The sequence below is a fragment of the Neurospora tetraspora genome (genome assembly GCF_033439725.1).
Source record: "Neurospora tetraspora strain CBS 560.94 chromosome Unknown B0H65scaffold_5, whole genome shotgun sequence".
Lineage (NCBI taxonomy): Eukaryota > Fungi > Ascomycota > Sordariomycetes > Sordariales > Sordariaceae > Neurospora > Neurospora tetraspora.
Window position 1 is genome coordinate 3,064,490 of NW_026944387.1, and position 15,815 is coordinate 3,080,304.

At 50.2% G+C, this 15,815-nt stretch overlaps 5 protein-coding genes across 5 annotated transcripts; 3 read left to right on the plus strand and 2 right to left on the minus strand.

The window, feature by feature from the left end:
• The first annotated feature begins 177 nt into the window (after window positions 1-177).
• Window positions 178-3,139, plus strand: B0H65DRAFT_236478 (uncharacterized protein). The gene is made up of 7 exons (XM_062822265.1): window positions 178-562; window positions 630-925; window positions 1,001-1,164; window positions 1,240-1,346; window positions 1,406-2,161; window positions 2,218-2,411; window positions 2,511-3,139. The coding sequence occupies exons 1-7, from the start codon at window positions 375-377 to the stop codon at window positions 2,867-2,869; spliced, it is 2,064 nt and encodes a 687-aa protein (XP_062680794.1). The 5' UTR covers window positions 178-374; the 3' UTR covers window positions 2,870-3,139.
• Window positions 3,140-4,211: 1,072 nt separating this feature from the next.
• Window positions 4,212-4,918, plus strand: B0H65DRAFT_550181 (camp-regulated phosphoprotein/endosulfine conserved region-domain-containing protein; the record flags this gene model as incomplete). The annotated part of the gene is made up of 2 exons (XM_062829710.1): window positions 4,212-4,247; window positions 4,445-4,918. 2 exons carry the CDS (start codon window positions 4,212-4,214, stop codon window positions 4,916-4,918), a joined length of 510 nt encoding a protein of 169 aa, XP_062680795.1.
• Window positions 4,919-5,470: 552 nt separating this feature from the next.
• B0H65DRAFT_236493 (MYG1 protein) lies at window positions 5,471-6,791 on the minus strand. The gene has a single exon (XM_062822266.1). The coding sequence runs from the start codon at window positions 6,607-6,609 to the stop codon at window positions 5,509-5,511; it is 1,101 nt and encodes a 366-aa protein (XP_062680796.1). The 5' UTR covers window positions 6,610-6,791; the 3' UTR covers window positions 5,471-5,508.
• A 408-nt stretch (window positions 6,792-7,199) lies between these two features.
• Window positions 7,200-8,740, plus strand: B0H65DRAFT_236521 (IEC3 subunit of the Ino80 complex, chromatin re-modelling-domain-containing protein). The gene is made up of 2 exons (XM_062822267.1): window positions 7,200-7,635; window positions 7,703-8,740. The coding sequence occupies exons 1-2, from the start codon at window positions 7,412-7,414 to the stop codon at window positions 8,670-8,672; spliced, it is 1,194 nt and encodes a 397-aa protein (XP_062680797.1). The 5' UTR covers window positions 7,200-7,411; the 3' UTR covers window positions 8,673-8,740.
• A 1,076-nt stretch (window positions 8,741-9,816) lies between these two features.
• On the minus strand, window positions 9,817-11,501 carry B0H65DRAFT_236544 (isocitrate dehydrogenase NADP-dependent). Its single transcript, XM_062822268.1, has 3 exons — window positions 10,983-11,501; window positions 10,351-10,887; window positions 9,817-10,281 (listed from the first exon to the last, which is right to left on the minus strand). The coding sequence occupies exons 1-3, from the start codon at window positions 11,407-11,409 to the stop codon at window positions 9,857-9,859; spliced, it is 1,389 nt and encodes a 462-aa protein (XP_062680798.1). The 5' UTR covers window positions 11,410-11,501; the 3' UTR covers window positions 9,817-9,856.
• Window positions 11,502-15,815: the final 4,314 nt, after the last annotated feature.

A 15,815-nucleotide genomic window follows, 5' to 3' on the forward strand; every position in this document is an offset into this window, starting at 1 on the left:
ACTTCACTTGTGTGCAGCACTGGGTTGGAGAACCAGGCATCGAGGGTTGATTTTGTTTGTCACGATATGAACTGGCAGCTCCTTGTGACTAATAACCTAGTCCCGTCATCCCCCCAAGCTCGTGTCGACTGATATCATCTCAGGTCTTCCTTTTTCTATAACATCTAGGTTGTGTCCGTCCACTCTCACGAACCCCTAACTTGCAGCTCTCCCGCATTTGCCAAACCAGGACAGCCCCTTCTGCCTGCATTAGTACTTTCGAAACGCACGTCAGTAGCTCCGCAAGCATCGGACAACTTCTCCTTCAATTTATCGGTCATTCTCTCTTTGGTCCGCCCTTCACCTTTCCGAGGCCCCCCATAGTCTTTTCCGCGATGTGGTCTCCGAAAATTGCGGCCATTGTGGCTGCAATATGTTGCGGAATGGCTACTGTGCATGCCTCAACTTATAAACCGGCGAGACCCCCAGCGGTACCGTTGGCAGTGCGGACACCGTATTTGAACTCGTGGCTACAATGTGAGCCTGAGTGCTTGCTTCCGGATAACTGGCCACGACACTGGACGTAAGTGTCAGCCATCCGCTGATTTGGCGTTTCTATCACCGACTAATGAAACTTTGCCTTTGTGTAGTACACAGATCCTGGGCTGGCAGGGCCTGATCGCAGTCGATGGGAAGGTGTTCAACTGGATGGGGAAAGCCTCTCAGAATCCGGTCGTCAAGCAACTGTCCTTGGAGTATACGTCAACAAAGAGCATATTCGTCTTTGACGTGGACGGCAAGGTCAACCTCACCGTCACCTTTTTATCTCCGGTGTTCGCAGATGATCTTTCCAGGCAATCGCAGCAGTTTTCGTATATCTCTGCAAAGGCCAAATCTGCAGATGGGGGGACACATGATGTCCGGCTATATATGGATGTTTCTGGAGGTTGGTGCCAAATCCATATCTCATCATTTCCGTGCCGCCGATGTGGTTGCCTGTCGAGCTAATGATGACCCCAAGAATGGGCAAGCGGCGACCTCTCCCAGAAGATCACTTGGGCTCACGACAAAACCAACAAGCTTGATTACCATGCATTCGAACGGACCGAGCAAGTCGAGTACGGCGAGAATGGCGAGATCGCAGCTTGGGGGAGATGGTATTTTACTACTGGTTCCGACAGTGGCGTAAGTACAATCATTTGGTCAAGCTGGAGAATTAAAGTGAAGTGGAATCTACGGTTAACTAACATTTTCATGCAGCTGAGTTGGCAAATAGGCTCTGACCAAGTCGTACGAAGTCAGTTTGCAAGCAACCAAACACTAGCTAATACCGTAGACGACACTTTCAGAGCTGTTCAAGATAACTGGTGAGTTTCCGGTTACATGATGGAACTCTGGTGTTACGAACCACAACTGACCATCTTAGGCCGGTGTTCGGATTCTCTCATGACCTTGGCAACGTTGGAAGTACCGATATAGAACGGCTTTTTACGTTGGGCTTGATCCAAGACAATGTTATCCACTTCGCAGGCATCAACAAAACCCTCGATGCAGTCCCTGGACTGTGGCAGTCCTACTTCAACCACGATGACCAACAGGCCATCGGCGCATTTTACGATGACTACCAGTATTCAACGACTCACAGCAACGAACTAGATAATAGGATTCAGCAGGACTCAGTCAAGGCGGGTGGCCAGGACTACGCGACCATTACAACCCTAGCAGTTCGCCAAAGCTTTGGGGCACTTCAGTTCGGCGGCACGCCCTCAAAGCCCTACATCTTCTTGAAAGAAATCAGCTCGAACAGCGACATCCAAACGGTTGATGTCATATTTCCGGCATACCCTATTCTGCTGTACCTGAATGCGACACTCGCAAGGTACCTGCTTGATCCCTTGTTCGAGAACCAGGAGAGCGGAGCGTACCCGAACAAATGGGCCGAGCACGATCTGGGAACTTTTCCTGTTGCGAAGGGTTATCCATCTGGCAATGACGAGCCAATGCCGTTGGAGGAGTGCGGAAACATGGTCATCATGACGCTGGCCTACGCCGAGCGCACGGGCGACACCAGCTATCTCGAGAAACACTACCCGATACTCTCGCAATGGGCAGAGTTCCTGGTCGAGGACTCACTGATCCCATCTAACCAGCTCAGCACGGACGACTTTGCCGGGACTTTGGCGTATGTTTACATTCTGTTTAACTTTGGATAACTCCAACTGACAGATTTTTGTCTAGGAATCAAACAAACTTGGCCATAAAAGGCATCATTGGCCTCAAGGCCATGAGTAGAATTGCCAACCTAACTTCCAACAACGATAACTGGGGTGCCATCGCAGATCAGTACTTGGAGCAATGGAAGGTTCTAGCCATCAACAATGATACCGACCTTCCGCACACGACTTTGAGCTATGGTGACAAAAACAGCCATGGTGAGGACATTTCCCTCCTTTCGCTTTGTTTACTTGCTCCCTGATGTGTCTCATGTAACCTCTTTTCGCAAGATCCAGCACTCTAACAAAGAACAACAGGTCTTCTCTACAACATCTACGCAGATAAGCTTTTGGACCTCAACTTTGTCGACCAGTCGATTTTCGACATGCAGTCCAAATTTTACCAAAGCATTGCGCTTAAGTACGCGGTCCCGCTTGATACACGCCACACCTGGACCAAGTCAGACTGGATGATGTTTGCAGCGGCAGTTGCCGGCCCAGACACCAAGGCACTGCTCATCAATAAGCTCGCAAATTGGGTCGGCAACACGACAACGAATCGAGCCATGACAGATCTGTATGATGCAGAGACGGGTGGGTATCCGCAGAACGGACCGACGTTTGTGGCCAGGCCTGTCGTAGGCGGAACATTTGCATTGTTGGCACTGCCTTCCTGAAGGGCCGAGATGAGAGTATGGAAAGAGCTCTGTTCTTGATGAGTATTATGAAGATACACTCGATCATGAACAGGATGGCAAGAATTGCGGGTTTGGTTTATTATACTTGGGCCTATCAAGTAGGGTCGAGACACACGAGGAAGGGAATCGGAAAATATGAGATATGTACCTTGATCTCGTGGAAGGTTAGATGTTTGTATAAACAACCCTTCGGGTGGCTGCCCCAAACTGTCCCATCACATCAGATCACTGTCCATCGCAGACATAAGCTGAGACAACATAGATAGCACTTGCCATGGTGAACATTTTACAGATCTGGTGACCCGTAGAAACTACAGACCACTGCAGGTGCCCTCATGGCATTACGTAGGTGATTGTTGATCAGGCCCTGGCCATCCTAGCTCGGCCGGCACGACTGGGTGTCTGACATTCTCTGTAATCGGTTCCCCTCTTCTCAGCAAGCAACATGGAGGCAGTAACAAACATGTTCCATGAAGATCGGTTTGGTTTTTATTCCGCACAAGTGAGATGGCGAACGCTCAAAGAGATTGGAAAATTGAGGGGCGGGGAAGGTGTGAAACAATGCGGTTGCCCATCGCGGGTCTCATGAATAGCTGATGGCCATCGTTAACGCTGATAGTAGACATGATGAGCGAAGAGTGACGGTTTCGACTTTCGAGCAGGAGTAGGAGGGCACTCCAAGACCGGAAAAGGAAAGACGAAGTCACTTGGATCTCCAACAGCACCCTATAAGATAGCGCAGCGCATGGACCATGTGGTATCGAAGCGACAGTTGTGCACGGACTCCCGGTTGAGCCTATGTGGTTAAGAGTGACTACCTAGAGGTACCTCTGCCCTTGGTCACTGACAGACACCGCCTCACAAAGGTACTGCAGTCCCGGCAGGCAATGCTGCACCTCGACTGCCGCACTGCGTAGCTCCAAGTGTCCCACCTGTCCCACCTCCAGAAGTTGATGGTCCCGCCTCTTGACCCCATCTTCCCGTCTGCGTCGCCCCTCCTCCACCTATTCTTCTAAGTGCAACTGTGCAAGTGAGAACACCAGATAACGCGGGCACCTTAACAAGCACTCCAATACCGTACCTTTGTCGTGCATCCACAGGCTTCCATCGACGTCCTGCATCACCTTAGCCGCCCCGTCTTCGACGTTCCGCGACCATCATAAGCGAACGACAGGCTTGCGACCGACAACCAGCAGAATCCAGCGAGACTGAAAGGGTCTATAACACCTGGCGATCGATCGATCCATTTGTGAATTATAACGGCCTCGAGAAGAGCCAGCGGTTGAGCGCATAGCAAAGAGCTCGACTTCGAACTGCAGCCATGAATCCCCACCAGGCAAAGAAGGTTGACATTCAGGTAAGTTGACATCATCCGCCAGTGCAGCAACAACACCATCAGACCACTTCAGCCGGGCGCAATTGGGCTCGGAAGACACCACCCAACCCCGACACCATCAACGACACCATGAAGCATTGCGGGCTCCCAGCACAACGCAACAACTCGCAACACTCGCGCCATGGGTACCGGCGCTGACGATTCTCCAAATCTTACAGTCGCTCTCCCCCGAGGAACAACGCCTCTTCCGTCTGTACGGAAAGCTGCCCAGCCGCAGCGATCATTTCGCCAAACATCTCAAGGAGCGCAAGTACTTTGACAGCGGCGACTATGCCATGAGCAAGGCTGGCAAGGGCGACGGTGTCGACACGGGCTCAGTAGGCAGCCAGCACCCCGTCCCCGAGAACATTCCCCATCTGACGAGCCCCGGCGGCGGTATCAACGGTGCCAGCGGCCTGGCGCAAGCCCATCACGTTGTTCATCAGCACAGCAACATGGGTCCTCAAGCCGGCAGCCCTGTCAAGGAAAGCAGCTACCTTAGCCGCGGGCTCAGCGCCGAGGAACTCGAAACTCTCAACAGCAGCGAACACAATGCGGGGGCCGGACAACAGCAACAGCAAGAGCAAGCCGCCGCCGACGCCATCTCAGCCGCGCCTGCTAACCAGCAAGAGCCCATCCCTATCCGACAATAAACATCCAGAGAAACAATGCGCATGGCGTTCGACGGAGGTTCCGCCTCCTCGAAACGATCTGCCGAGCATCTCGTTCTACCGTGTATTCAAGAACACTCACCAGCACACGGCATTTAAGCAGTTACGCACAGCATGGGTATGAGATTACGTTTTGGGGGTTGTGGCGTTGGGTTTGATGTTATTCAATGTAAGGTTCTTTTGTTCGAATGAGATATGAATGGGTTAGGGTTTTGTGATCTATGTTTCCAGTGGTTTGGTCGAGTCGAGTCTATCCTTTAGCAGGACAGCGCGTGTTGCTTTGAAGTCTATCTTCAGTGTCAATGTTCATAAGGACACAAATGGGATGTATCTCAGTGCCCAGCCGGCAGAGCATCTTATCTACGCTAAGTGCCTTTACTGGAGCCTTGACGAAGGTCATGCAGCCGGTCAACAACGTGAACACGAGCGAATATGCTCTCAAGGTATGGACTGATGGTGATGAACATGAAGACGATGATGCAACAATTTTCCCTTAACCAGCGGGAGGAATGTCAAGTGCTTTTCTAACAAACGCCGACGAGCTTGCCAATCTTCATAGCAGCGCTGGATTCCTACTCCAGAGCCTTCTTCGCCATGGCCAACGCACCATCGAAGGTCTTGTTGCCTCCAATGAAACCGGCCGCGTGAATGAAAACGCCACCCTGGATACCCGTGATCTCATCGAGCTTCTCATCGCGGAAGCCTCTCCAAGCCTCGGGCAGGGGCTTGCGGCTCTGGAAGGAGTCGCCAGTCTCAGGCACGCACTGCACTCTCCACTTGGCGTCGGGTGTAGGCTTCTCGGGGTACAGGACATAGAGAACCTTCTGGACGCCCTCTCCCTCTTCCTCCTCCAGGGTGTAGAGATGATCCTTCCAAGGGGCCGACTGACCCTTCAAGACAAGGATTCTGCCCTCCGCATCGTACTCCTTGCGCGCCTTGTAGGCCGTCTCGACGACATCCCTGGCCGGTAGCCAAGCCTTGGTGTAGTAGTCGAGAGCGCGGTCGAACTCCTCGCCGATACGCTGGCTGGCCTGCTCGAACCTGCCGTCTTCCTCCGCTTGGGCGGCCACAGGGTCCGAGGGGACGGGATCGTTCCAGTTGCCATTGAAGCGGCCGACCATGGCACCGAGGGTGAAGCCACCGTTAGAGAAGCGCTTCTCAATGCCGGCAGCCTTGAGAGCATCGGAATCGTAGACGCTGATGCCGTTGTCGTGGGCGTCGAGGGCCTCGACGAAGCTGTCGTACAACTTGTTCCAGATCAAGCCAATCTTGTCGCTGTCCTCCGCAGGGGTGTCGGGCAGGCTGCGCGAGATGATGCCCTTGCCAAAGTGCATGTAGACGAGACCGGCGCTGCTGAGCTTGGTCTGGTGGTCGGGGAAGGTGGTGGTGAAGGTGCGCTGGTGGTGGTCGTAGCGGTCGCGGGCGGGCTCGTACTCGCCACCAACATCGACGACGATGTCGCAGGTCTCAAGAAGCGCAGGGTCGCGGGTGCGAACCAGGCGGGCGCCGGTGTACTTGGGGACATGCTGGCGAAGCATGTAGACGGCCAGAGCCTCATCGGCGTGGAAGTGGCCGTTGTGGGTGCCGATGGTGAGGGCACCGCCATCGGTCTTGATGCGCTTCGCTGCGTTTTCGGCCATTGTTCTGAGAAATGCTAGTGGACGAGTGAACATAAACCCTTTGGAAGAGAATTTCGGTGTCAAGAGGTTGAAGGTAAAACTTGGGTTGGATGGATGGAAGAAAACTTATTTTCCCCCCCACTGACAACAACAGCCTGACTTGTACACAGCTCCATTTGATACTTTCACTACACTAGGGCGCTATCGATTAGATCGAGGATGGGATAGCCCCTGGCCTGGCCCCTGGCCTGGCCCAAGGGACATTTTATGCAGCCCAGCTAGCCTGACAGGCGAGCAAAGAGTGCAGCCAACCGTCTCAACTTTGTCACTATGCAAAGCATTCTGTTAGTGTTAAGCATCCATACGCAGTGTGTCAGCAGACAAATCCGCCTCCATCTAACGCGCGTCCATCATCAGTGACATGCTTCTAAAGGGAGGCCATACGCACTGATCCGCATCCTGGCAGGCAGCTGAAAACGGCAAGAGGACGCCAGGGCGTTTCACGCTTTTTGTTGCGCGAGACGGAAGGCTGAAGAACACTCAGTGAAGGTACCTCCACACTAACAGCATCCTTGAGTGTACCAAGCGGTGCAGGCAACACTAGCATGGCTCGACACGCGATCCAACAAACGAGCCGCAGCCTTCGCTCGAACTGGCCATTTTCCCAAGATCCAAAATAACATTTTCCTTCGTCATTGATTGACCAAACCATCACTTCGACACTGCGCCACGGCTTATCCCGAAACCCAACCTTCCACGCACCATCCTTCCCATTCTCACGACGCGCATTGTTAGACGATTACAAGCCGACACCAAGTAGTCATCATCACGATCCGTCATCCCTCTTTTCTCCAAGATGGAGGTCGACCCGCGCGGCCGCACCGAGTTGAGCCACAGAGGAGGAGACGATGATTCTATCGACACGAGGATGGCCGACGACAAGCCGACCTATCGTTCGTGGAAAAAGAAGTATCGCAAGATGCGCATAACCTTTGATCAGAAGATGCATGAAGGCGAGGAGCTGTACAAAGCCGAGCAAAAGGCTCTAGCAACCGCCCGGCGACTAGCCATTCAGAAGGAGTAGGATTATCGAACTCTCCATCAATCTTGTCGGCATCCTATGCTAACCATTCATGTTCAAACGTAGCCGTCTTCTCGATCTCCTTCTCGACGTTAACAATTCCAACCAGATCCCACCAGAGAAGCGCTTCGATTTGAGCGTCGAGACACCTTCCGATAAAGAAGGCCTATACCTGGACATCGACAGGCCATCCACGCCCCCGGGCGGCATCCGGCCCTCGAAATCCTACAAGGGACTCCTCCAAGACGTGCCGCACATGCGGTTTTCCCAAGCAGCCGAGTGTTTCCCGGAGCTTCTCCGAGACCTCGAAGCCGGCCGCGACTCGCCAGCCGATCCCTTCCAGGGACAACCGCACCCACCTTCGTTTCTCACAGCGGACGATATCGACAACTACATCTGGGAGATTGACCAACGGTTGGCGAGGAAAGAGGCCAGCGAGACCGGTGTGCCGCCTCCTCCGGCCTTGCCTACCCTCGCGCCGGTCGCCCAGCCGAACAGCGCCGCCGCCAACGCGAGGGAGAGTGGACTGCTCGCCTCCCGGGACTTCCAGCTACGCAACCCGACATCTGTCTACAACTGGCTGCGGAAACACGCGCCCAAGACATTCCTACAAGACACAGAGGCCCACGGGGACGACAACGACCACGGCGAGACTCGCGGCACCACCTCGGGTCGTGGCGGACGGGCTAAAGGTGAGCGTGGCGGTGCATCCGGGGGCCGTGGTGGTCGGGGCGACTCGAACTCGGCTCGCACAAAGAGGGGCGGTGCCAAGTCCGCCGCTGTTGCCGTTGAGGTGCCCGAATACTTGGACGAAGATAACAACTTCGAGGCGGTGACACCCAGTACAACGAAAGGCAAGCGGAAGCGGGTCGTGGATGATGATCCGGGCTATAGGCCCAAGGGGGGCTCGAGTCGACCGACTAAGAAGAAGCGCAAGAGCGAAGGCGGCGGCGGGGAGGCTACGCCTACATCGGGTACTAAAAGGCCGCGGAAGAGCGCCGGAGCCAGTGGTGAAGCCTCAAAGGCTGATGATTAGTGGCTGAATCCGGACGACGTGATGGCATATCGTGAATGAGGGTGTGTGTTTGAATAATAGCAGTGGCCTTTAACGTCCTTCAGCGGGTTTTTCGTGTATTTGTTCACGGGCGGCCGGCTCCTTGTGGTGCCTGAGTTCACCATATGCTCTTTGGCGTTGGCTCACCAAGAACAATCGGGAATGCATGTGCATGTTTTAAGATGGGGGGAATCGGGAATAGAATTCGGGTACGAGAACACTCGTCGTTCATGCATACTTCGGCTTTCCAGCAGTGCTCCAGGTTTTCAGTCTTCGGATAGGTCCTCATCCAGCATCCGTCCACCAGGGACCAAAGATACATGAATGATTCTTGTCTATGAAGTTTTACGGCTTAAGGTGATAGGAGTACAGGGTGGGCGGGTTTGCTTCATTGTCGACAAAACTAAACAGGGTGCTGTATGTACCGCTTCTACTCACTCATGACGGAGATGCTTTGTGGATAATGCTAGGAGTATGAGCCAATCCCGTTGGAAAGATACTGCATATGTAGCTAAGAGCGGGCGAAAAACCCCCGCATAAGGTGTAGCCTTCCCTGAAAGAGCATCTCCGTTACGAGTGAGTAGTTGCGGTATATGTGGCCAACGCTAGGAATCAGAAATAGCGGCCTATAAAGAAAAAAATAGCTGATCTACTGATTCGAAAAGCCGGGACAAAACAGATACCGGAACGTGGAAGAACGCCAAGTATGCAGAGAATGCCAGAAGGTTCAGTTTGTTTGGGGGGGGGGGGGGGGGGGGTTTACTTCGTTAAATTTGTTCATGAAGATGCTGTAAGCCTATGTACAAGTTGCCCGCCGATTTCCAAAAACTCCGAAATGGGTGGTACAGGAACGACAAAGCCAGCAAATTATGCCGATGGCTCCTTGTCTTGATCCCTTTTAGGGGGTATAAGATGCAAGACGCGAGACGCAAATGCAATGAATACACTTTGATGCGTAAACCAAAAGATGATATCCAGGACGATGCTGTTTTCGTCTCAACTTTTCAATCCCATGTTCCGCGCGTCTCCCTTCGCCTGTGGGTGCAGCGGAACCAAACCGTTTACCCGGCCCACCGGGGCAGCTGATTCATCCGTCATCTCACATCCGACTAATTTTTTCCGTTCCTTTTTGGGGGGGTATTAAAAATGCGTCAAAGTAAGGTGATTTAGAGCTTCTCCTTGAGGGTGCTCTTAAGGCGGCGCTCGACGGCAGCCATGTACTCGGTGGTGGTGACCCAGTCCTCACGGCCGGTCTTGCCGCAGGCAAGGGCGAGATCCTTGGTCATAATGCCATCGATATCGACGGTGTCAATGCAGGCCTGCTCGAGAGCCTCAGCGAAGGCAACGAGCTCGGGGGTGTTGTCGAGCTTGCCACGCTGGACAAGACCACGGGTCCAGGCGAAGATGGAGGCAATAGGGTTGGTAGAGGTCTGGTTGCCCTTCTGGTGCTCGCGGTAGTGGCGAGTGACGGTACCGTGGGCAGCCTCGGACTCGAAGGTCTTGCCATCGGGGGTGATGAGGACGGAGGTCATGAGACCGAGGGAGCCGAAGCCCTGAGCAACGATATCGGACTGGACATCACCATCGTAGTCTGCAAAGAGGGGTTTTCGGTTAGCTTTTGCTTCTCCGACCGGTTATCGCGGGAATCAGGTTGACTTACTCTTGAGGGCCATGATGTAGCCACCGGAGCTCTTGATCATCTGGGCGACCATGTCGTCGATGAGACGGTGCTCGTACCAGATCTTCTTGGCCTCGAAAGCCTCCTTGTACTGGGTGTCGTAGATCTGCTGGAAGATATCCTTGAAGCGGCCATCGTACTTCTTGAGGATGGTGTTCTTGGTGCTCATGTAGAGGGGAAGCTCCTTGTCAAGAGCGAGCTTGAAGGAAGCGTGGGCGAAGCCCTCAATGGACTCATCAGTGTTGTACTGGGTCTGGGCAACACCGCCGCCGTTCTTGTAGTCGAAGACGTCGATGACCTGGGGCTCACCACCCTCGGGGGTGTAGACCATCTGGAGCTTACCGGGGCCGGGAGCGACGAGGTCCTTGGCGCGGTACTGGTCACCGAAGGCGTGGCGGCCAATGATGATGGGCTTCTTCCAGCCGGGCACCAGGCGGGGGACGCGGGGAATGACGATGGGCTCACGGAAGACGGTGCCACCAAGAGCGTTGCGGATGGTGCCGTTGGGGGAGAGCCACACTAACGCGCACAAACCATGTTAGAACATGCGTCGACATGCACCGTGCAGCGTGCTCGCTTTCTGCATGGTGAAATTAAGGTGGAAAAAAACTTACTCTGCTTGAGCTTGAACTCCTCTACACGAGCCTCATCGGGAGTGATGGTAGCGCACTTGACACCGACAGAGTACTTCTTGATGGCCTCGGCAGCATCAATGGTGACCTGGTCGTTGGTCTCGTCACGGTACTCAAGACCCAAGTCATAGTACTTGAGGTCGATGTCGAGGAAGGGGTAGATGAACTTGTCCTTGATGTCCTGCCAGATGATGCGGGTCATCTCATCGCCATCGAGCTCGACGACGGGGTTCTTGACCTTGATCTTCTGGAAAGCCTCGGAAGCCATTGTGCGGTATCTGTTGTTGGAGACGAAGAGGGAAGGGGCAGCAGGGCGAGCGAAGGCAGGAGCAGTGGCGATGTTGAGACGGGAGTAGACAGAAGCCTGACGGAGGGAGGAGCGGATAAGGTTTGCAGTGACGGGCGACATGGTGGGAAAAAGGAAGGGGGGGAGGGGGGTTAGTAAAGGGGGGTTGAAGAGACGAAAGCTTAGGAGGCCCGGAATTATTCGCACCGGGACGGGCCGGAGGGAACTCAAGAGTCAGGAGAGTCAGGAGCGTCAGGAGGAGGCGGAATGGACGGAAGGGGGGGAAACGAAGTCCGGCCGGTCCAGGTCAGAGGGCAGACGAGTAGCAGAGCTTGGGATCCCTTTGGAAAGCCGAGGAAGTTAGCCGATGGGATGATGACCGATACAGCGCACAACAACCAGCAACGAGACGGATTTGAACCGGGAACTTGGAAGGGTCCCCGGCGTGGTGGGATATGACTATGGGGAGAATGGAGACGGCGCTCCTCCGGATCCTAGAGGCTGAAGCAGAGGACTCCAGACTCCAGAGTGGGCCACGGCAAGCTCGCAGTTGCGAAGTGCATTGCGGGTTCCGGCACATCTCGGCTCTCAGGCCGACCAGGCGGACAGCTCAACAGACAAGTGGACGACCACCTTCTTGAACTGGCCGGCCGTCGTCACCGGAGGGGGAGCCTCAGCTGCGGCCCAAAGGAGCGCTAGAGTCTGGCATGCAGCAGGGCAGGGGACTTGTGCTATCATGCTATTATGGCAGCATAGGGGAATTGTGTTTCAAGACATGGTACTAACTAGAATCTTGCAATGATAATCAAGTACCTCTGTACCGAGTATCACCTGTTCGATAGTGTATATATATGAGCCTGGCGGGTTCCTGGCGACGGCGCGACTAGGTCGACTAAGTGCTCGACAGGGTCAGCTTGCTTCAGACGAGGCGACTGACGCATGTGTAGGTAGAGGTAGTGTGTAGTGTAAGGTAGTGTACTCTGCGCAGTCCATCTGACAAATGCCAGCAACGGGACGCAGCGGGACGATGCTGACTTGCCCGACGACGTCGACCGTACCTACGTACGCAGTTGTACGTAACGTTGCTCGTGGGTACCTGCCTACCTTCTGTGACTTTTTGGTCGCGTGTAGCGGGGAGCAGTGGATGAACCGGCTGGCTCTGTGACTGACTGACTCTTTGACCGACTGATAACTGGCGGACTGGGCTTTGATGTCTTCACTTGAGATGGAGCGAAAAGTCTTTTTGATATTCTATCCAGCAATTTGTGCCATCTCCGGCTATCGGACTTGCCAAATCGCCATATATAGATTCCTTGCACCTCCCCAGACTGCGCACCTCCGATATTGACTCTGCCTGCTGCAAAAGCCTGCACTCTGCTCTGTGTTGGTACGGCCGCGAACCGGTATCATGCCAGCGGCCGTGTCGCAGAATACAGAATTACCAGCGTCTGGCGCGTGTGTAAAATATGAGCAATTCGCCGTTATTACGGATTCGTAAAGCAAGAGCCTCACACGCCTCAGAAAACTCTTCCTGGCTCGACGTTGAAAAGCGGGGAAATCGGACCTCTGATGGAGGGGCACACGCCGGTGTTGGAGGGGTTGGGCTGCCCCTCACTGGTTGCCGTCGTCGTCCCAAAAGTATCCATCCAATGAGGACAGCGGGCGCACGCTCACAAGGGCAAGTCCACCACCTCTTTGGCAGGCAGGGGACCGCTGTGCGTTGAAAACGCGGTGTCAGTCCCCACTTTTGAATTGAGCCGCCAAATACACACACATCGTAAATCCATCGATACGTAACAACAATAAAATCTTCAAACGCCTATATTATTACCAATCTTAAGGGTATTTACAATCCAATTACTATTCTATACTCGTATAGATCCCCCTAATCAATTAAAGTCAATATTAAAGGGTTCTAAATAATAAACTAATCTATACCGTATACGCTTCGTACTAAGTACCGCTGCGCCCACCTCAATTATACTTCCTAAACGCTCCCTTTCCAACGATGAGAATAAACTCCAACGATTGAAGCGGCTTTTAATACCCAATACCCGTATAATTCGTATAAACGCTGGTTTAAAAGACGGAAATAGAAATAATAAAAGGATTCTTATTCGAACGGCGTATATAATAAGCGGTATAGTTACTATAGAGCTAGCCCAGCCAACCCAACTAACCAAACCCAATCTACGCATTATTATTCGAAATAATAATAATTTTACATTAAATAGTAATAATACTTCGAAACCTAGGAAGGCTAATATTATTAATAAATAATATATAATTTCTATTATAATTTCCTCTATACCCGCCGCCTCTTCGAATAATTTATATATTATATTTAAACTTTTAATTTCTTCCCTATCGACCGTTCCCCTTCTAATTCCTTCGACCGCTCCCCCTTTAATTCTAATTCTTTCAACTTTTCGAATTCCTTCGACCTTTCGAATTCCCGCTATTACTTCGTCCTCTCAAACTCCCGCCCCCTTTCAAAATTATAATTAAATTCTTAAATTATTACATTAATAAATTAAAAAGTAATAGCTCCACTACTATGAAACCCCAATTAATAATAAAGATAGAGATTATTTATTACCAATTGTAAGTAATAATTATAAATTATACGAAAAATATATTTCTTCGCTATAATAGAAATTATAAAGTAAACTTGAAATTAATAAATAAATTAATATTATACTTCCTACTCCCCTATTTCGTCAGTAATCAACCTAAAAATCCCGTATTGTAGTAATATTTTGAAGGCTGCCACCGATCCTTAATTTTCTATATATTTTATTTATATATAATAGATTATAAATAGCGGATACTTATTTTAATAATTTCCCTATATAGTCTAATAAATTACTTATTTTCGTTTCGACCAACTATATTCGAATTAAAAAAGACGATAGCGGTAATATCGATAAAGAGGATTATAATAAGCTTAATATCGAATTTGCAACTAAAGTATAGAAAATAAAGGGCAACCTTATCGAAGTAGCCTGTAGTGAGTATAATTTCCTTAGTATAAACCCTAATATTATTATATAATATATGAATTAATTAGCTAATATATAAAAGAAGAATAAAAAAAGTATTACGCTCTATTAAGACTGTATTATCTTAAAGAAAAGTAATTACGAGAGTTTAACTACGCCGTTTAAGTATTATAATATTTCGAAGGTAATATATAATCTTCTTTAATAACTTGCTAAATAATATTTTGTTGCAATTACCGTTTATATCCGTATTATTAAGAGATTCCTATGGCTAAATACTACCTCTACTTTTAGTACACTTACTCTATTTTAAATCATTTTTCTTATAAAGCGGTTAATTAGTCATAATATTTCCTAATCCTAATTATAATCCTAATCCGTTAATTCCTACCGCCAATTATTTCGTTAGCCTTTTATACTTATTACCGCGCCCGCTGCCACGTCCGTTAATACTTTTAAATAATTTAAAATAATTAATTTTAATCGAAAGTTAATAATTAATTGGATATTATACGAATTTAAGAACCGCCACGAAATTAAGTTTAAAGCTTAAAATGAAGGTAGAAAATCGTCTAATTTATTATATAATAAATTAATTAAAGCGTAGGGATATAAAATTGGGCGCGAATATAAAAATTATTGTAAAAGATAAGAATATTATTAATATTATATTATACTGGGTCCTTGGGGTCTTTAGGATCTTTGGCCAGCTTGTTATTGTCGGGCTTGTTAGACTTACCTAGGGCCTTAGCCTGAGCTTTGTTGGAAGGGGCTATGGTGATGCTGGGTTGGAGCTGAGAAGGAAATATGGGCGGCGCGATGTCGGGGTAGGAGCGGTAAGTTGGGAGGTAGGTGGGATGGGGAGTATAAGAGGGAAGAAGAGGAAGGAAGGGAAGGAGCAAGGGAGAGATTATTTTATCGATTGGAAAATAGGTCGCTATAATATATTTATTATAAAAGATAGGATAAAAGGGCAGGGTGAAAAGAAGTAGAAGAATAATAATACAATTAGTAATTAATTAATTCTAGGGGAAGGAACGAAGGGAAAATAGGATGGGGGTAAGGCCGGAGGGACTATATACCAGAATTAAAGATTACGCTTCGAGAATAACAGTGAGGTTATACCGAGTGGAAGATAAATAGCGAAGGTACGGAGCTGATATGGCGCCGTCGCGATAGAGTAGCGGAGGGTTTTCAGCCGGCTGCGGTACGGTTTTTCCTACTAATTAAGAACGGAAGTAGTACTGTATACCCACTGGGTGGACTATATAGTTAGTTAGCGTGTATAAGACCAATAATAATATATTATACCTAATTAGAAATACTATTTCCCCTTGATAGTAAAAAATCTTATTAATTAAATTAGCGCTATTACTAGTAAATGAGCTACTATTAATTAACCTCCTGCTGATATAACTTCGTAATAATTTAATTCTCAATAATAATTAATTTGTCAAATCGGCGCGCTAATATTTAGGCAGTCTAATTACTAGTAATTTCAACTATTTATATTATATACTATCCCGG